The sequence below is a fragment of the Amia ocellicauda genome, chromosome 20 (assembly GCF_036373705.1).
Source record: "Amia ocellicauda isolate fAmiCal2 chromosome 20, fAmiCal2.hap1, whole genome shotgun sequence".
Lineage (NCBI taxonomy): Eukaryota > Metazoa > Chordata > Actinopteri > Amiiformes > Amiidae > Amia > Amia ocellicauda.
The window spans coordinates 17,600,737-17,622,349 of record NC_089869.1 but is presented as its reverse complement, the minus strand read 5'-3'; the positions used below and the strand labels follow the sequence as shown (position 1 = coordinate 17,622,349).

The 21,613-nt window shown below is 37.9% G+C and overlaps 1 protein-coding gene across 1 annotated transcript in view; it reads left to right on the top strand.

The window, feature by feature from the left end:
- Window positions 1-2,233: 2,233 nt before the first annotated feature.
- The window catches only part of ogdhl (oxoglutarate dehydrogenase L), a 33,872-nt gene continuing 14,492 nt past the window's right edge, over window positions 2,234-21,613 (top strand). The window contains exons 1-15 of the mRNA XM_066693479.1: window positions 2,234-2,472; window positions 2,878-3,048; window positions 3,781-3,883; window positions 7,348-7,463; window positions 8,816-8,970; window positions 9,299-9,445; window positions 9,600-9,690; window positions 9,781-9,960; window positions 10,266-10,394; window positions 12,862-13,041; window positions 13,307-13,459; window positions 15,123-15,225; window positions 15,506-15,634; window positions 17,179-17,329; window positions 19,954-20,081. Coding sequence (XP_066549576.1) covers window positions 2,266-2,472; window positions 2,878-3,048; window positions 3,781-3,883; window positions 7,348-7,463; window positions 8,816-8,970; window positions 9,299-9,445; window positions 9,600-9,690; window positions 9,781-9,960; window positions 10,266-10,394; window positions 12,862-13,041; window positions 13,307-13,459; window positions 15,123-15,225; window positions 15,506-15,634; window positions 17,179-17,329; window positions 19,954-20,081 — 2,143 coding nt within the window. The 5' untranslated portion in view covers window positions 2,234-2,265. The remainder of the gene's footprint in view (window positions 2,473-2,877; window positions 3,049-3,780; window positions 3,884-7,347; window positions 7,464-8,815; window positions 8,971-9,298; window positions 9,446-9,599; window positions 9,691-9,780; window positions 9,961-10,265; window positions 10,395-12,861; window positions 13,042-13,306; window positions 13,460-15,122; window positions 15,226-15,505; window positions 15,635-17,178; window positions 17,330-19,953; window positions 20,082-21,613) is intronic.

Sequence of the window (21,613 nt, the reverse complement as noted above, 5' to 3'; positions counted from 1 at the left end):
AACCTTCTCAAAGGAAAAAGCAGCTCTAAAACAATCCCTTTCCTCTCTTCCCCCCCAGCTCTCCCTGCATTAGTTCAGTAATACTTTAAGGTCAGGCAGCTGTGGCAACTAGTGCCTCAGCTTCAAAACCTGTTACTCTTCAGCCTCATCCTGGTCATTTATATTAAGCTTGGCAGGGTGTTTACAATTAAAAACCCTTAAGCCCAAATCACCTCCCTCTGAATATTGCATGCATTTATTCACCGATTTTGCACCAGCATAAACAACCCCCATTCTCCCAACTGTTTTGATTGCCATTTTTAATATTTAAATGAAATTTAAATCTTGCAAAATATCCTGCACAGTGTCATTATTTTGCGTCCACGGAGTTATTGTAAAGTGGCAGGAGAGCATGCATTGTAGATAAGGTGACTTATTCTCATTCGCAGACACTTGAACAGAAATCCTCTGCTTCTGGAAAGCGTCGCAAGCAGCACCTGTCAGAAACGTCGCAGAGACGTCCTTTTCACGTCGGTCATCTTGTGTTTCCTAAAATGTATGTCATGCATGAGCCGTAAACCGCTTCTGTTTTATTGAAATGTAGGCTATTGCTATATGCAGCTTGTGAACCCAGCCAAAGTGGAGATTAATGCGATTTGACGTTGAAGGGGGGATTAGATACCGAGGCGAGGCCGGGCACAGAGAGGGTGTTTCTGGTTCAGGATTGGGGATGCTGGACGGGACGACTCCTCTTCCCACCTCGCCAGGCTCAATTCCAATAAAACGCAGGAGAGACCGGCAGAAAAAGGTTCAAATACATGCACTGTTTAAAAGCCATGGCGCTGGTACCTAGAGCAGATCTGCCTGCAGTGTGTTTGAAACGTCACCACTGCGCGCAGCTCAGAGCTTCTGCAGTGAAGTCTCGTCCTCAATGCACTGGGGGAAGGGGGTCGATTTAATGATCAATGCATGCATATACGTCTATATTTATATCCTATTCATTGTTTCGCATGTAATGATAGTCCGGTTCATGTGTTAGAGACTTTGTATGTATTTGTTCTGCATCGCTGAAGGGATTTTCTGCACACATGTATGTTTGCTGACAGTAGTTGTGCTTTGCATCCTCACTGGACGCTACAGTGTATCTTCTGTTTCAGATCTAGAGCCATACTAACCAGTATGATGTGTTTATAAGACTACAGTTGACACTTCTGTGTATAATATCTATATCAATAGTCTTATGACGTTTTTAATAGGATTTGTAATTCTCAATATATATTTAGTATTAGTGATAACACAGTTATTAATTCAGTGACGTGAAATACATCCTTCAGTCTGCTTTATATTTGTTCAAATGTGTATTTGCTATATGCTGTTCTTTTAATTTTCCTTCCTGGCTTTAAAACTTGAGCTTTCCAAAGAGCCTCAGTGGCAGTCAGCAGTCTTGTCCTCTTGGCTGGAGATCTGGATGGTGGTGTCTAGATAGATTGACAAGAAGCCAGTTTGAAAGTCATATTTGCCTCATTTGCATAGTGGTTTTCAACCCCCCCATGTGTGATCAGTAGGATATGAATCGAAGAAGGGATGAATAAATGTAGTTTCATGTTGGACACAGATTAAAAAGTGTTCGTTTGGGGAATTTTGATGAGCTATTGCATTTTCAGCTTCATTAATACATGTTTGTACTCCAGGCATAAAAAAAAAAATCCTTATTTATTATTTATTACACAGACAGCTTCCTGCTTTATTAACATTATAATCAGACTTTGTAAATTGTTTATTGCTTTCTCAGCTTGTGTTATCATGTGTAAATTGGTCAAATTAAGTCTGCAAAAATGCTATGGAACAATCAGACTTTGCCCTTAAATCAAAAGGTTGAATGCTATTGTTTGTGTAGCCAACTTCATTCACTAGGGTTACTGAAAAATAATGTATTACCAACTCCAGTCTTGCTACTTTCCCTTAAAATGTTGTCCGCAAACTATACGTTTATGGAGGAGACTGCAGAATGTGCAAGAAAAGCACTGGGGAGAATTATATTAATTGTGTGTATTATTTCAGTAGCAGCTAAGACCTTGCCTTAAAATCATAATAACTGGATAAAACAGCTCCTTAATGTTTCTGGTTTAAATATACCACCACACAATGTTGGCTTATCGTTTACAGGGTATCATTTGAATTTTTGAAGATGTTAATGTTAATGCAACAAAGCTCTAATATCTGTTTGTTGTATTCCTTTATTTCAGTTGTTGTTTTTTTTCTTCAAGGTAACTGTCTGATACAGAAATGAGCCACTTCAGGTCTCTTGCTGGTGTCCTGAAATTACAGAACCTGCAGTGTTTCAGGAAGCCTGCTGTGGCAGGAAGGAGTTTCTTTCCAAACAGGAGGTGCTGTTCCTCTGGGGCCACACAGCCGCTCGTGAATGGCTGCAGCTCCAACTACGTGGAAGAGATGTATTATGCATGGCTGGAAAATAATAAAAATGTTCACGAGGTAAGACGTCTGAAGAAAATAGCTACGTCAGTCTAGTTGTCTCAAGTGTGATTTTTCAACTTGAGCTGGCTTGCCAAATGATCAAAAAGAGATTGGAATTTAATTCAATTAAGCTCTTCAATTATACTGTTGCATTTCATGAAACCCAATCAGTAGAGTTTGGAATTCACACACATCTCTCTCTCTCTCTCTCTCTCTCTCTCTCTCTCTCTCTTGCTAAGTTTAGCTGACCATTTAACTTCCCTGTTTAAGATTTGTATGCTTCTTAAACTTAAAGACAAACCTAAACAATAATTTTGGTGGATGAGGGTCTAGTAGAGCATACAAGTCTGTGAATGAGAAACATATATTCTGTACTCTATCTATATATTGACTGAGGATGACAACCATGTGCTTGGATTTCAGTCATGGGATGTTTTTTTCCGCAATGTGAGTGCCGGTGCCTCCTCTGGCGATGCTCTTCAGAAGACTGCTTCCTCGCTCTTTCACAGTCAGGGTCTCGCCCAGGCGCCTGCTCAGGCCGAAAAAGTAGTCGAGGATCACCTTGCAGTGCACTCCCTTATAAGAGCCTATCAGGTATGTCAAATCCACATAGTTCTAGTTCTAGTGCGTGAATTCACACTTATTTACTACCTTTCAGTGCATCTTACTTGCCTGCATGTTGTTACATTGCAAAGATCTGTTTCCTAGACTGGGAGTAAGACTGCACTTTCTTGTATTTTTTGTATTTATATATATGTATGTATTTAGAACATAATTCACAGTTATGCATGTAATATTGGACCCCTCATTAACTTTCAGTATCAGTATGAATTAAAATACATCGTGGTACCACACTTATTAAAAAACGAATTTTCAGTGTCAGTGTGCATTTATGCAAATTAAACCCCCCTCTTCCTCAGCCAGCCAGTATTTAAAAGAAAAATATCAAAGAGATTATTCAAACAAAACAGGTGTTTGCATTTCCGTTCCTCTAATTAATAAGTAGAAGTATCCTAGGGATTTATTAAATTATTTCTGTTGGCAAAGTGTGGCTTTGGTTATCAGCTCTTGTTGGTGGCCCCGAGGGACTGTGATCACAGCTCTTTTGAGTTCCCTTAGGTGCTTCGTCTCAGCAAGCAAAGTTGCTTCTTGTTTCCAGGTCAGTGGGCCCCGAGCTACAGATCTACACTGTTTTGGCATTAGCATAGTCTTTTTATAATTTTAATTTTTAATCTATTTTTTATTATTCCATCATGTAATGCAGCTTTAGCCACAGAAATGTTTGTCCCTGTTTTGTCACACTTGCCGTTTTCCCTCTCTCTTCAGATCCGGGGTCACCACGTGGCTCAGTTAGACCCTCTTGGGATCCTGAACGCTGACTTGGATTCTTTTGTTCCAGCTGATTTAATCACGACTATTGATAAACTGGGTGAGAAACCTCAGGTGGTGTTGTCATTTGATCTTCAAGTTGCTCTGAAAGCACTTCTGTTTTCATGCAGTCTGTTTTATTCCTGCATGTATAAGTGTCTCACATGTGATCTAAAGCCTCCCTCCGTGGTATCCATTCCTATTTATAGAAATCAGATCAGTGATTTATTTCTCTTTTTGACTTCAACATCCATTATCTCCCATAATAACAGCACAGTTCAATACTTAAGTTTTCAGTTTGTCTTGGTCAAATACTGTATTCAGCCATATTATATGCATGCATGTCTCTAAAAAACAACATGATGAAAAATACATGGCAGATTTTTTTTCTCTTTCTCTCATAGTGCTGCAGAGTTTAGTAGATTAAGTATTATTTTTAAAGCTGAAAGTTGTGTCTTTATATTCATTTTCTTTTATCAGTAGTTAGTAGTGTGCCTTTTATCTCATCAGAGATGGTGCGCTTCATTCTGCCAGAAAATTGAATTAGTTGACATGGGCTGACCTCTGCTTTTCTATGAGCAATTGCCCTCTCTTGTAAATGGTCACCACTGATACTCTGCTGGAATTCTGGAGGTCTTTTTCATTTAGTATGCTGCCTGTTAAAAGGTACAGACAATCCATTTTGGCTTGCATCGTCTTTTTACAGGAGAAGCTAGTGAAATTAATTCTTCCGAGTTCAGGATACTGGGAAATAACATGCAAATGTGCAGCGTGTGAGTGTCAGGAAGGAGTGAGCACTTGGCCTCATATTGTATTGTGGATATTGTGCTCTGTTTCTTGTTATTAGTGCGTTTATAATTAGGACATTGAAGATAAGAAACATTAAATTACCAGCCGCTAAACTTGTCAGTTTGAATGCAAATGTTAATACAACCCTGCCATTATGTTGGTGAAAGAGACACTTTTGGGGAGCACTGATTCTGCTGTAATATGCCATTCTTTGTCATTCTTAATTAGTGCTAGAAATTGTCATCTTATTCTTTTGTTTTCCAGTATTATTACTTTTGCCCAGAGATCAATGACCAATCAGTTTTGTCAATCAGTTTTTGTTTTGTATTGAAATGTGCTTCTAAATCAAATTGCACCACGTGAGGTACAATGAAAGTGTGTTCTCATTTGAACTTTAAAGAACAAATATGCATCCAGCCAATGTCAATGAATGCAAAAACAATAAAATCATACGCACGGTGAACGTTGTATTTGAAATTAAGGTTTTCAATTCCTTATTTATGTAAATTGAGTCGAGCCTAGATGTAGACTTCCTATTTTTACTTTTTCAGAATGTAAATCATATTTTTTTCTAAACCCATCTAAGAATAAAACATCAACAGAGAAATATGAATAATCTTCCGTATCGGCGTGTATAGGAAAAGTTTAATTTTTCTGCCAGCGTCTTAAGAGAATCTGAGAGGTGAGTGTTTATTCCAGGCTGCGCTTTTTGGGCTGTGGCGTCAGCAGGCAGCTCTCCGTGACGGGGTGAAGACTGCTATCGCCAGAGAGGGTAGAAAAGGGCAGAGCAGGGTTTCTGCGAGAGCTGTGCTTGTGACAGTGAGAACGCCCCTTTAGAAAGGCAGCTACAAGGGGAGGGAGGGGGGAAGCTGCCAACAGGTACAAATTAAATATTGAGCAGTAAATAGGCAGGTACATTTCTGCACTGGACTTCTAGATAGATGCATCGATTCAATGTGGATAAGCCTGCAATTTGGCATAGTGAGCAATATGACTCAGTTTGCAAATTAGGTTTGGTGCTCTTACTGGAGTTTTTTAGTTATTATCCTTTGTAAATTAAGCAAATCCAGACAGTGAAATTATGTAATTGTGAGTTCATTTAGACTGCAGTAACAGATACACAATTAAGGGCATTAGCCTGCAGGCCATACTTACTGTGTATCTGAAATTAGTATGTTCCTGAACAGATCATATTCTGTGTCAGACGTAAATAAAATTCCTCACTTAGACATGTAGTGATATTCTCCAGTCCAACGGCCTAAGCTATGAAAGAGTCTGCTTCGAGATTTCCAGACAGGGAGTCAAGTGGAATCTGATGACTAACTGTCCTTATTATTATTATTCCTTTGCTGTGACCGTTGTGATGAGTAAATGCAGGGTTTCTGTAGTGGTCTGACCATTAACAGCCACTGGGGGAAAAAGGCTACAGATACTGCAAACAGCAGAGGGGTTCAGTGGCTTATCAGGTCAGGGTACCTTGAGTTGAAGTTTTCCAATTCAATCAGGCTTGTGTGAGTTGTACTGAAGACCAAGACTGGAAATGAGGAAGGAACAAAGGTTAATGTCATGATCTTTTATTTTCCCTCCTGTCTTTTTGTATTATGTTTAACTTTGGGAACAGAAGATCTGCTTACTAAAATGAATTTAGGCAGGATGTTAACAGGGTTTGATCTTTGCCATTGAGGTTTATTTCTTCCAGCATGCTTAAAAAGAAAACCGTATTTTTTCTTTCTCAATCCCTGGTTGCAACCTTTGTCACATGTAAGGTCTCTGATCATTTACAAATCACAGCAGATTATCCATTGCACTGCTACTGAGCTGTCTCTCCATGTCTTCTTAAATTTCGAATTATTTGTTGTATCATAACCTGCAGAGAATTATATCTCTGTTCCTATAAATTTTTAAAGGTTGAGTCTGGCATTTTGGAAAGCTAAGATTTTTTTTAAATAACTTCCTCACTTAAAAAGTCTGAAAAAAAAAAAAGAAAAGCCTTTTTTTTCTCCAATGTAATTACACACTTGTTGCAACAATCTTACCATGCCGTACACAACACCATCTGTTGTGCGTACCCCCAAGAATGATTTGACTTTTCATAAAGGGAAAATATTATTTTCGTTGGCACAGATTTCAAAGTGCTCAAGACAGCTGTTTCTGACGAGTTTCAAAGGAGCAATTTAATAAGTTCTAGTCCCCCGATTGTTGCGTCAGGACCTGGATGTTTTCTTACATCTGTTAATTTAAAAGAATATATTCGAGGAGTAAAGGTTATAGGTGGGAGTATTTATTTGAATAGGAACAACATCAATGTTAAGCTAATAATTCAATTTCCATATTATTAAGCACAAATCTCCACAATTATATTTTTTATGTATTTCTGCTGACGTAGGTGTTATTGATCAACACCAGCCTCAGCTACAGGAATGTAATACTTCATACGCAGTAATACTTATGTATTTATTCATTTGAAATATAATTCCTTCGTGTGTAAACAGAACAATGCAATTTCAAAGTTTAATTTGTAAACTACAACACGCAGAGAAACAATATTCATTAACAGTAGCATAATGGTGTTATGGCTGCAGTTCCTAACATTTTGTAGTGCTTTTCTCTGCATTAAGCATATAAAGTGAATATGATATGCACGGTATGATAGTGTTGTTATGTATAATTAGTTTGAATAGCTCATTCAGTCAGCTTGAACCTTTAGTGTAATTTGTTTCCCCCATTCTCTCCCAGGATTTTATGGTCTCCTTGAATCTGACCTGGATAAAATGTTCCAACTTCCATCCACCACCTTTATTGGAGGGCTTGACACTGCTCTGCCTTTACGGGAAATAATACGAAGATTAGAGGTAAGGATTCCTGTTTATGTGCATACCACAGGGAGAAGAGCCGCAAGAGAGAACAAGTGTCATTTCAGCCTAACAAGTGCCTGTGTGCTTGCCTTGCAGTAGATCTGTCATGGCAAGGATGTAAATGTAACACTTCTGTACATGACTACACGTCTGGAACAACAAGCATATCAGAGCCTCTTTGTCTGAGTGTGTTAGCAGTGATCCATTTTGTTTGCTTTATGTGGTCGTGGAGATTGAAATGTTTATCATGCATTTCCAAGTGCTGTTCCAGAGAGCGTCTTCTGGCTGCAATGAAAAGGCTGGCATTAGTGATATTAAAGAGCACCAAAGTCAGGTTATGATTCTCAAAATAATGGAGGTCAGGTCTCTCCCACATAGCCACAATATACAGGGACGATGTTTACCAATCAGGTTTTGTAAATCTGTTTGTGGGTGATTTCGTTTCAGAAAGAAAGTATAGAAAAAAGCAAGCCTATTATTCTCTTTGTTGTGGCAGAAATAAGAGGAAACTGGTCTTGAAAGAAATTTAAGCAAAAACTGAATAGATTCAGTAATTCACAGCTGAAAATTACCCTCCTCAGGGCCCGGGCTCTGAATGTAAATTGGATATTTTCCCATGAAACCCCTCAGGATAGAACAGAGACATCTCTTTTAATCAAAACATTTATGAGACAAGTTAAAATGATTGCAAGTATCTTCCAAACCCAAGGGATTTCTTGACTTGTAATTGAGATATATAATCTAAAACTGCTTTAATCTTAAAGCACTTCATTACTGCTTCATTATGTTGTTACTATCAACGTTGAATTCATAAATTCAACTGCTTGTTGTGAGAATGCAGGCCCCTTTCTAGCAAGAGAAACTATTGAGATATTAAGTATAGGATTTTTTTTTTTATTGATTGTTGATTTATATAATCTTATAATATTTTTGTTAATTACCTAGATCTTTCGCAGAACTTAGTTGAAAATCATACTGGACACTTTCCTGTGAACAGGAATCATTCGTTTTGGTTTTTCAGTAGCAGTAGTTATGATTATGTTCGTTCAGTTGTAATTCTGAAACAACTTCAACCAAATATATTAAAGTGAAGAGTTGCTTAAGTAACAGTAGAGTGCCAGATATTTGCATATTTTTTTCACAATTTCAAGCAATTATGTTTATGCCAGAGATTAATACCAACAGGATTTATTTTATCAGTGTTCAATTTTCTGTTTCAAGTTTTTTATTTGAAGTACTCTTAAGACATACCCATAGTGGACCCCATAGCTGATTTGTATTTGAGAAAAATAATATTAGTTGCAGATTAACTTTTACAGTTGACATGTTTTGTTTGTTTGAACATATAGACTTCTTATTGTGGCCACATTGGTGTTGAGTTCATGTTCATCAATAACATGGAGCAATGCCAGTGGATCAGACAGAAATTTGAGACCCCAGATATCATGAAGTTCACCAGTGAGGAAAAGAGGACCCTTCTGGCCAGGCTTATCCGCTCAACAAGGTTTGGACCTTTGTTAATCTGTCCAGAATTACACAGAAACTGTGCAGTGATAAATAGAAACTGATGTGTGTATGTGGGTATAAGTAGAACAACACCGGTATAGTATTAAAAATCAAATGCTGTTCCCTCATAAAATCCCATTACCTTGAAATCCAATCAAGATCAATCCATGCTGTGCATTTTCTATAAAAGTTCAAAATTAAATGACATTTACAATAATTAGCTAATACAATTGTAATGGTCTATTATTTCATGGCTTTTACTTCTCAGTACAGGAACCAATTTATTTAACTGGATTTTTTATTTATTTTTATTGATTACTACCCAGGTTTGAAGATTTCTTGGCTCGGAAGTGGTCCTCTGAAAAGCGTTTTGGTTTGGAGGGCTGTGAAGTTCTTATTCCAGCTCTGAAGACTATAATTGATAAGTCCAGTGAGGCAGGTATAGACAGTGTCATCATGGGGATGCCTCACAGGTACTGTCCACTTTGACATTCATAATTCATAATCATAAATATATAGTGAGTTCAGCATCAAACTCGTAGCATTTAGAAACAGTTACACTTACAGTTTATACATACATTCATATACTTCAATCAGTTAAATGTAAAATCCTTTTGTCTTTTTCAGGGGACGATTAAATGTGTTGGCCAATGTTGTAAGGAAGGATTTGAATCAGATCTTCTGTCAGTTTGACCCTAAACTGGAGGCTGCGGACGAGGTAAATCTGAGTTGTCTTTAAGAGGTATGCAAACAGTGAGCAATGTAATGTCCATGATTATTTCAGCCAGTAGACGTGCTTCTGTTTCAGGGCTCAGGGGATGTTAAGTATCACCTTGGACTCTATCATGAGAGAGTCAACCGTGTGACTGACAAGAACATCACGCTCTCTCTCATGGCAAACCCTTCTCATCTGGAGGCCGTAGATCCTGTGGTCCAGGGCAAGGCCAAGGCAGAGCAGTTCTACCGGGGAGACATCGATGGCAAGAAGGTGAGCAGGAACTTGCACTCTGTGGCACGAGATCTGAGAGAGTCGACTTGTGTTGCTCCCAGCAAAGGTTATACGAACTGAAAATTGTGACGGAAAGCCTCCTTTGAACTCCTACATCAGTGACATGCCTCAGTGAATTGTACTGAAATGAATTTAGTACCAGGAAATATAGGCATTTTTCACTTGCTGACAGTTTTCTTTGCTACACATACTCTCGTTTGCTCTCATTTACTGTCTAAATCAAGGGTAGCAAAATGGAAAGACCACCATTTGATGATGTAATATTTCCTGGTTTTGTTTTTCAGGTGATGTCCATCCTAATGCATGGTGATGCTGCATTTGCTGGTCAAGGAGTAGTTTATGAAACCTTTCATCTCAGCGAACTCCCATCGTACACAACCAATGGAACCATACACGTAGTGGTCAATAACCAGGTAAAGTGTCAAAGCAATATAAAAGTGTGCAACAGTGTTACTGATATACACTCACCTAAAGGATTATTAGGAACACCTGTTCAATTTCTCATTAATGCAATTATCTTTCCAACCAATCACATGGCAGTTGCTTCAATGCATTTAGGGGTGTGGTCCTGGTCAAGACAATCTCCTGAACTCCAAACTGAATGTCTGAATGGGAAAGAAAGGTGATTTAAGCAATTTTGAGTGTGGCATGGTTGTTGGTGCCAGACGGGCCGGTCTGAGTATTTCACAATCTGCTCAGTTACTGGGATTTTCACGCACAACCATTTCTAGGGTTTACAAAGAATGGTGTGAAAAGGGAAAAACATCCAGTATGCGGCAGTCCTGTGGGCGAAAATGCCTTGTTGATGCTAGAGGTCAGAGGAGAATGGGCCGACTGATTCAAGCTGATAGAAGAGCAACTTTGACTGAAATAACCACTCGTTACAACCGAGGTATGCAGCAAAGCATTTGTGAAGCCACAACACGTACAACCTTGAGGCGGATGGGCTACAACAGCAGAAGACCCCACCGGGTACCACTCATCTCCACTACAAATAGGAAAAAGAGGCTACAATTTGCACAAGCTCACCAAAATTGGACAGTTGAAGACTGGAAAAATGTTGCCTGGTCTGATGAGTCTCGATTTCTGTTGAGACATTCAGATGGTAGAGTCAGAATTTGGCGTAAACAGACTGAGAACATGGATCCATCATGCCTTGTTACCACTGTGCAGGCTGGTGGTGGTGGTGTAATGGTGTGGGGATGTTTTCTTGGCACACTTTAGGCCCCTTAGTGCCAATTGGGCATCGTTTAAATGCCACGGCCTACCTGAGCATTGTTTCTGACCATGTCCATCCCTTTATGACCACCATGTACCCATCCTCTGATGGCTACTTCCAGCAGGATAATGCACCATGTCACAAAGGTCGAATCATTTCAAATTGGTTTCTTGAACATGACAATGAGTTCACTGTACTAAACTGGCCCCCACAGTCACCAGATCTCAACCCAATAGAGCATCTTTGGGATGTGGTGGAACGGGAGCTTCGTGCCCTGGATGTGCATCCCACAAATCTCCATCAACTGCAAGATGCTATCCTATCAATATGGGCCAACATTTCTAAAGAATGCTTTCAGCACCTTGTTGAATCAATGCCACGTAGAATTAAGGCAGTTCTGAAGGCGAAAGGGGGTCAAACACAGTATTAGTATGGTGTTCCTAATAATCCTTTAGGTGAGTGTATAGGCTGTTGTGTTCACAGTAGAGAAGTCTAATTGAGTTTTGTAGTAATATGTAGTTGAATTGGTGCCCATGGTCAATGGAATAGGACTGCTTTTTTTCTCACTAAATGTGAATTCCATGAACTCTGCATTATGGAGTGAGGATATTCATTCTCAGGGCCTTCTTAACATTGTATCATTTGGGGTTTCTGTAGTCCACTCATCTTTAAATACACATATTCAACTATGAATTAAAATATGTAAAGTGCCTCCAACGAAACCTCTCTTAGATAGAAAACACTCAATATAAATGCACAGTGAACAATTAAAATGGGTGTAAGAGGATGTTTAAATGTCAAAATATTAAAACATGAAAAGATTTAGAAATGGTAAGCCCCTTAAATCTTCCTTTCAATTGCAGAATCAAATGTATACAGCATTCCTTTGGCTTTACTGCATTGAAGTTTACTCCATTTCAAGTTTACTTAAGCCATGTTTACTTAAGCCTAATTATTTTCTGTAAATGATTGAGGAGCACCTTCTCTTCTAATTAAGTGCTTAATACATGTTCGCATACAGAAACCTATCTATAATCTTATAGATTTTTTTTAGATCAAATGTAATTTGTTTTACTAAGTCTAGTTGACATCCCTTGTGGCATTGACTTATGGATTTGTTTCCAAGAGTTTTGAGGAGCTGTTTTTGAATATTGACATTTTTGCAATCGTTCCCATTTTTGAACACTTTGCTTCTTTAGTGGATATATGACTAACCAGAAGAGATTTGCTCTTAATCTTTCTTATGCCACCTGTCAAGTATTTATTACCTGTTGAGTAAATGTTTAAGTGAAATTGATACCTTACTGATGCTTTACTTAAGGTTAATAAATGACCTGCATACAGAGTATTGATCAGTTACAGAGAACCCTTAATCATAATCCTAGTGTTACCATTTCACACATTCATCTGTCAGGTACGTAAAGGAAAGTTCACTGGAGTAAGGTACTGAAGAGTGCAAAATGTCACATAAGGATAATGTAGTAAAGACATTTTGTTGTTTAGCTCCTGTACTTTCACAGATATTTAGTTTCAGTTTAAATTTAGGTATAATTTCAAACAGATCCATTCTTAAATGTGTTAAATCTACCAACACTGAACCAGAAGAAATATTCAGTTTTGAGAGCTCTGTTGCAAAACCAAATTATTTTCTTTTGCTCCAGATTGGATTTACTACCGATCCCCGAATGGCCCGTTCCTCTCCGTACCCCACTGATGTAGCCCGTGTTGTCAACGCGCCAATTTTCCATGTCAATGCTGATGATCCCGAAGCAGTGATGTATGTGTGCAAAGTGGCGGCCGAGTGGAGGAGCACATTCAACAAGGATGTTGTTATAGACTTGGTGGGTACTTCAAATTAATCACCATCTACAGCAACCATTGTGGAAGAGTTTTTGTTCCAGATGAATCATTTTCACAATTGACACATTGATAAATTGTAACAAAACACTGAAAAGTTCCCCAGTTATGCCACACATTTTCAGTCTCTGTTGGGGAATTGTGTGTACATTTAAAAAATAGGTTGTTAACATTTTGCAGACTTGTTGTCTGCTCTCACTGTGCAGTCTCTAGCAATTCCTCATTGCGAATCTGTATGCTGGGTCACAGGTCAGCTACCGCAGATTTGGGCATAATGAAATGGACGAACCCATGTTCACTCAGCCTCTGATGTACAAGCAGATCCGCAGACAGGTGCATGTGCTGAAAAAGTACTCCGATAAACTGATAGCTGAAGACACTGTGACGCTGCAGGAGTTTGAGGTATGGCGCCGTTATGGTCTTTTCACTCACACGTGTTACCTTTTTGATTTCTTTCCATTCCATGCTTTCCAGGATATTTCTCCCTTCTTTAATTAATGTTTCTTCTGCTTTACTACCTTCTCAAGTGAACTGTGCTGGTAGCTGAAAGCACCAGAGGATGTTTTAACGAAGCCCATGGTGTGTGCTTGCTGTGTGAATCCAGAAGTTCATCTGCTTGCTTTTATTTCATCTGTCTAGTTACTATAATGTGTCATTAGAGGGATACTACTCATGAAGCAAAGCTTTGGCTGGTTGAATTGGCATTTATAGTTTTTTTAATGTTCAATTTCACTGAAATATCAACTTCCTGTATATTAAAAATACTCTTTCCTCACTTGATCAATCCGGTTTACACAAGCCAGACCTGAGATTTATGCTTTCTTGGTGGCACATTTATAATAGAGACAAGCACACTTGCTTTCCACCAGCTCATGAACACATATCCTCTGTTTTCAAGCCTGTTACTCTATGGAAACCGTATGCTTTCTGGACACAGTCATCACTCTATTTCGACCAAAAATGTAAAATAATCAATAAACTTAAATGAAGTGACAGGCAGGCAATACTGGCTTTCCTCCTATGTATGCTATCTATAAATTTCTTGTCATGCAGACAGACCTCAAGAGATTGCTGCCACTGAACACACTGACATTTTTTTTTTTTTTTTTTTTACTTTGTTTCATATCTATCTTTTATTTTTCAGTTGTTTTTTTTATCGGTATACGTGCATTTAGTGTTCTTAAGCATTTCCTTTTAGCTGTACTGTTTTGGTATATAATGAGAAGCTTTGATTCTGTTACTGTACTCATCAGTAAAACATCACGTTTAATTTATAGTTCAGACATTGCATTCAATACAGGCAAAATGTTAATACATCAAAAAGAGGTAAATGGATGTAAGCTTTTTTAAATAGCTCCAAAACTCTACTTTATACTGTATCAAAAATCTAAGTAACCAAACCCAGCAGGGAAATTAAGTCTGATCATCCATCAATGTTTCAACTTTTCAGCCTTTTTCAATACCTTGAAAAGAATATGAAAAAATCTGTTGCAATGGAGAAGCAATCCATGTTCTACTTGATAAATGCTTTTCTTCTTTCTTCTCCTTAACTTTTGGAAGCTTAAACTATCCGTTCCATACACAGATTATTGGTAAACCAGTTATCTAACATGTCACCAAACCTTGCTCTTGCTTAAAATGAAAAAATTACCTTAATGTGATGGAAATAAAACATACATACTTAAGAGCACTTGAGCTGTAAAGTCTTGTGTGCTAATTCTACAAAGGCACATATGTAATTTTTTTTTTTTTAAATGAAGTCTTGCACAAATGTATTATCAGATTTGTTAAATACTAGTTTTACATTCTTCAAAACTGCTGATGTCTATTTCCCCTCCGCCAACAAAATGAAAATAAAAATAAAACAATAATAATGTATGTACTACAGTGTAAAAACACGAGAAACTGGTGAGTTATAATTTAACATGCATGATCACAACATGACAGCAGATGGATATTTTACTACAACTACTGCCAACTAAATTAACTTGGGAACTAATTAAGCAATTTATTTTGTTACTCTTTGCTGAATTTAAGCTACAAAGTCTCGTTTGGTTGGTTGTAGGAAGAAATTTCCAAGTATGATAGGATCTGTGAAGAGGCCTACACCAGCTCCAAGGATGCGAAGATCCTACACATCAGTCACTGGCTGGACTCCCCTTGGCCTGGTACTGGTGCCTCCCCACAAATTCTCCCCCATCTTTATTTTTGAAAATAAAACCAGGATGAATTGTTTTAAAGTATTGAAATATAATCAGTCTTTTTTTATAAATAGATTTGTTTATTTCAGTCAATTGCTGTAAAATGCAGAATGATGAAGAGATACCAATATAGAAGCTTATGTTTATTATAATATAAATATTAATGACAACCACTGTGGTTTTAACATTAACATTTTTGTGATAGAGAAAACAATATGAATCATTATCCTTTTCTGTTCTTATTTAGATTTCTTCACAGCTGATGGCGAACCTAAGAGTATGAGCTGCCCTCTTACTGGTTTAGAGGAAGATGTTTTACAGCACATCGGAAACATTGCCAGCTCTGTCCCAATGCAAGACTTCACCATTCATGCAGGTGTGTTTAAGTCATAGATGTTAAGATGTAATTTCTCCCTGTAAAGGAAATGGTATTACATGTAATTGAAGCTTTGCTAGATATTATTCTATCTGTTAGTTGATGAGTCCTCAAATAACAGTTGTCCAGGCTTACACACACACACAACCTTCTAACATGGACTTGTGTGGCATGCTTTAGGCGGCACTGCCTCAGTGATGCATCCCATATGAATAGGCATTTCAATTTATATAAAAGGTGGTCAGGAACAAAATAATTAAATAATAACAAACACATTCCTAAAAGGACCTTATCCATGAGCTCTCCTGGGTTTAATTTACAACAAGATTTACAAAGGGTAACCCGTAGCTTAAAACAAAATCTAAATCAGTGTGTCAAGGCAATTTCACCTTTGGCCAATAAACACAATGAAGAAACTGGTGATTATTTAAAATAGTAGTGTCAGAATTGCATCAAATGTCAATACATTTTGTCAAATGTGAAAATATGATATTCTTTATTAACTGTTCCCAAAGTACAAGATTTAAGAGTGTATAGAATTATTCAGGGAGAAGCATGAATTTAATTTCCGTTCCCACATCTGCTGCATAATTACAAAAAGCCCTAAAAACCTGGAGGTGCTGCTGTTGAAAACAAATGCGGATATTGTTCATTTCCCTGGAGGGAAGTACTGTCTGTGAGCAGGTGAAGTTTTTCCAATCGCAGTAATCACAGCCGGACTAACAGAAACCATTATGATGTGATGATGGAGCAGCTCTCTGGGATGGCTCCTCACCGACCATGTGTGACCGAACGTTGCCCCAGAAAGACGGTCAAATACCTTTAAAGCTGCAGTGTCTTCCAATGATCATAAATTTAGGGTCCGGAGACATTTTAAAATATTTATTTTGTGTTCCGTAAGTACATAAATAATAGTCACACAACCAGTTTTCTCAAACTTTTTCTCAAAACAGTCGTTTGGAACTACTGTATTCAGTAGCGTGACGATAGTGAGTCTTCCTGACATTTTACTGTAGAATGGGCTAAGGACCATTGCTTTTTATAACTACTTCTTCTTAGATTTTTTTTTTTCAGGTGTTTATTGCCATATTTGTTTGCCCGTTGTAGACAACAAACCCCTAGTGTACGTCACCTCTTGATGACAGCTTTCCATCACTTGCAAGTGTGTCTACCAGCAGTTTAGTGATATGCAATCATTGAAGTTTTATTCTTTGTTTTTCCTTTCCAGCAGGGGGAGTACAATTACTGCAGCTCTGATGTGTCAGATTTAACCGTCCTGAACAAATCTACCTTCTCATACTTAGCTCAAATTTTAAATGGAGAATTGATCAAAAGTGGAAGATGGTGAAACACTGAGCACTGTAGTTTTTTTTTGTTTCATTATTTTAAGCAGTCCTCCATTTTTAATAAAGTTCAAATACCACAAGCAGGTGGTAAAAGGACAGATATTAATTATACACGTCTTAGATGTGAAAGTTTCTCTGACCCCAGAAAGCATATCCTACACAATGTTAAGGGAATGTACTTTGTGCCTTTTCTCTCAGGTCTGTCTCGTATCCTGAGGGGCAGGTCAGAAATGACGAGGAAGCGGAGGGTCGACTGGGCTCTGGCAGAATACATGGCTTTCGGTTCCCTATTGAAGGATGGCATCCACGTCAGACTGAGTGGGCAGGATGTGGAGAGAGGTACTTTTAGGTGAGTGATATGGGCTTTCCTACTAACACAGTAAGAACTTCATAACAGATGCTTAGTATTTCAGTGTTTTAAGAGAACAATGAAAAGATAATGGGAAATTACCTTTTGTCCGTATAGGTTTTGGACTCAATTTATTTAATCTCTGTATAACTGTTTTAGCTATGCTTTTCTGATCTATATTTGAGGTGGAGGATTCCAGATTTCATGGATTTAAATGGATTTCAAATAAATGAATGAGAAATAAAAACTGAGCACAAAATATACCGAATCATAGCATGTGCAAAGGAGCCAGTGGACATCGTGGCTTTCTTATGATTTGTCTCCCAGGTGTCTTTCTCTTGTTATTTATGATAGAGCAGGTCTGGACAATGCTCATTATACTCAGATGTTTAAATTAGAATAAGTAGTTTCATCCACTGAAGAATATTTGCTGTGATCAGAAGGTCACCATTTAGTCACCACAGAGCACAGGCCACATTTATGCATGTTATGTTTTAATTTTAATTTTAAATTCTTACCAGGATAAAACATTATCTGGGGATGAACAGACCTAATAGCACAATTATTCTCATTTTATAGAATATATACAGTTAAATAGCTGCAGGTCAGGTGACAAAAGCCAGCACTTACAAAATACATGGAAGGAAGGAGGAAGTCAGACAGAGGAATCTGGACATGATCTCATTTTTATCTTGTGGTTTTGTTTTTGTCTGTCTTCTGCTCTGGTCACAGGGTGTTTTGAAAATTATATGTTTGCTCACTTTGTCAACAAAGTCCATGGGATTGAACATATTGCTATGTTTCAGTCTGTCGCTTCTGCTCGTTACTTAGGGAGTTAATGGATTATAGTAATTGATTCAGTCATCTGTATTTGTGAATGTGCTGTGCTGTGTGGTTTGGCCTCCTGATTGATGAAACTTCTGGCAGCTGTAAAACGGAAGAGCTGCTGCTTATTTTAAGCCCCAGTGTGTTTTCATTGGTGCTCCTAGGGGACATCTTTGAACAAACAACAAAAAACGAAAACCTGCGATCTTTAATGAATCGCATAAAACGAACTAACTTGAGAGTTAATTTTCTTTGATTGCTTTTTTTTATTATGCACTTTGTTTTGTGACACTTTAATGTGAAGGGAAATTTAGTTCAGTGCTAACTTAAAAAGGAATTTATGTTTGTATGTGTATCATTGGAATTGAAATGGACAGCCGTAGCAAACTTCCTTTTGCATCATAAAGCATTTTATATCTCAGCACACAGATCTGGGAGACTACACCGAAGGTGGCGGAGCTATCCTTGCCACAAATCAGCTTCTGCTTGTAAAATTGTTTTTGAAAGCTGGAGTCACTTTGTAAATTGTATTTGGTTAATGGTGCAGCCTTAAAGAAGAAAATGTTTGCATAACTGGCCACAAAATGAAGACAAGTGTGTATCCCTCCTAATGGGTCCCATTTATTTATACTGGGTAGTTCTCCTCTGTCAGCTTCGATGAATCGATGTTTGATCCTTATGCAATTGCCTTACAGACCCAAACTCTTTGAGAGGAAGAAAAGTGTACCAGACATTGTTACTCAGACGTTAAAGAGGGATTAAATGATTGTGTCATTGCAGTTGTTAGGCTGGTTGAGTTGTGGCCTTGGATGAAACTTATTCTTCAGCCCTTTTCTCTAAATCCAGTGAACTAAACTCTTTATTAATATACTCTATATAACCTGTGCTGTATACTCCTTATTAATGTGCTCTCTATTCTCTGATTGAAAGCAGACTATAGCGCCACTTAATTTACCTGATTTATTGCCTTTGTCCAGTACAATTAATTCATAGGGGTAGATTAGTCATGGCCTAGCCCTGAAGCCACTCCATCTGGGGAAGCCCTGAATAATGGCTCCCCGTTGGATGCACTTCTTTGCTTTACTATCAATCAGGACAGCAGCACTTTAAGCACATTACCAAGGTCCTGAAACCGGCTACATCACTCTGCAAAGCTCGGTGCTGTATCAAGTTTGCTTGTTTTTAATTCAACCTCTTCAATTTGAGAAGGCCTCATCCCAAAATGGGGTTGATAGTGTGGGTGTATAATTGTCATCAGGAGAGCATTGCTGTTGAACAAAGAACTAGAAAGCTCTCTTGTTTCTATTGAGGTGAACCAGAAGAGATTGAAATACACAGTGAAAATATCAGATATAAATGTGAATAACTTTCAATTGAAATAGATTACAAGTTATTTTATTTTTCTTCTCCTGAATAATACATTTTGTTTCAGCCGTGAATTATGCGTTTATCATCTCAGGTTGAATCTGCAATTAATTTGTAGCGGTAAAATATGATGTATCTGTCTTACAGCATTTTACTTCATAGAACTGCTGTAGTGCAAATTAATTTGATTACAAGGATCACAGAAATGACAGGGTAATTATCCTGGTCATATGCCTTATTGGTGCCAAACTGCCTAAATACTGGGGGGATCGTTCTTCATCATGCGTTTAGCAGATCATTTGTCATTTTGGTTCGTTGAATAGCAAAGTACAGGCATACCCTCTTATCATATCACATTATCATTAATTGTGGAGTGTGCAATACAGTGTACCTAGTGCTCCCTTTACCCTGATTTTTTCTTCTCTGTCATGTAGTCACCGCCATCATGTACTGCATGACCAGGAAGTAGATAAGAGGACCTGTGTCCCGATGAACCATCTGTGGCAGAATCAAGCTCCTTACACTGTGTGCAACAGCTCCTTGTCTGAGTATGGAGTCTTGGGTAAGGACATTTAATGCAATTTTATGTGTATGTATTTATTTTTCAAGAGAACGATCAGCTAAAAAAGAGAGAAGCAAAATGTAGGTGTTGTAATTACAATCATTTGGATTAGGTGTCACATGGTTGTTGTCTTTGACCTTTCTTGAGATGCAACTCTCAATATATTTCTAAAATGTCAAGTGAAAGTATTTTCTTTGCACTTCAAAAGCAGTTTGTATGTGGGATCCTTATTTGTGTTTTTGTGAAAGCTGTCTCTTGGTGTATACGACATGCCTTTCTGTGTAGTTTGGTCATCTTTGCTTTGCAGTCCTCCCTCTCTGATGACTGCATGACATAAATCTTTTCTACACTGTGGAATGTGCTTTACATGATGTATTAACATCTAAAAAAAACAGCCAAGTTGTTTTAACTGAGTTTAATTGAATCACATGCTGCATTGAACCAGCAGATTAATCTTCAGTTATGAGCTCATTGAAATGCCTAGTATTGTAAAGAAGGTGTCATTAGTATGTATGCAGGGATTCAATAGGGTTTAAAGCCTATATCGTAAATGTAAACGTAAACATTGTAATATTGTAAGAAGATGTTTGTAAATCAGGGCAGAATTCAAATAAATGTTATTCTAATGGTAGATCTTTGTAGAAGCAACCATATTGCTCCTTAAGTATTTTACAAATCTATTGAATACATGAAATATTAAAACCATGTGCCAGCTTTTCTTTAAGGCTCGTGGGAAGGCTATAAGGTTAATTGGACAGATGAATCCTGATTTACATGGTCATTCATTGGCAAGCGGTCAAAATTAAATGCAGTGGTGAAAACATGAAGGGAAATTAAAGCAGGACTAAACAAGGCACTGCTATGATTTTGCCATGAAGATTACGCAGGTTCGCTCGTCCAGATGCTGCACTGTAAAGCTCACATCTGTTCACGGTCTGAAACTCTCCATTAACACTCACTGCACTGAGGGCACCAGGAATATAAAAGCACCACTGGGATATTACACTAGCATGTGAAGTCTTACTTATAATGATGCCAGAGGAATATCAGGTAACCTTTTTGATGGGGCTTTCCTGCTGCCAAAAGTGTTTTTTCCAAGTACATTTAAACTCTTTCAGGAGAACTATTCTACGCACATGTACAGTAACTTTTTTTTTTTTTTTTTTTAAATACAAAGTTAGATGTGTGTAGGATGGTAGACTGATCCCTTTCAGTATGGTCGAGATGTGCACTTCCAAGGTCTTTTTACACAGCAGTAAATCAGAGTAAACTTTTTCTTATCCTGGGAATCGGTTTATACATGTACTTTTCAGACACATCCCTTTGAGAGGAGGCTGTAGACCTGCAAGACATCTGAAAACTATCTCAGTGCATTGTCAATTAATCTGGGGATTAATCAGTTTGAAATCTCTGGGTATGAAGAATAAAAAATAAAACCGTCACCTTGAGATTTTGGAAGTAAAAGGATAGCATGTCCACTTATACATTTGCTAGGTGCACACAAACTTGAAATATAATATTTCTATAATGGA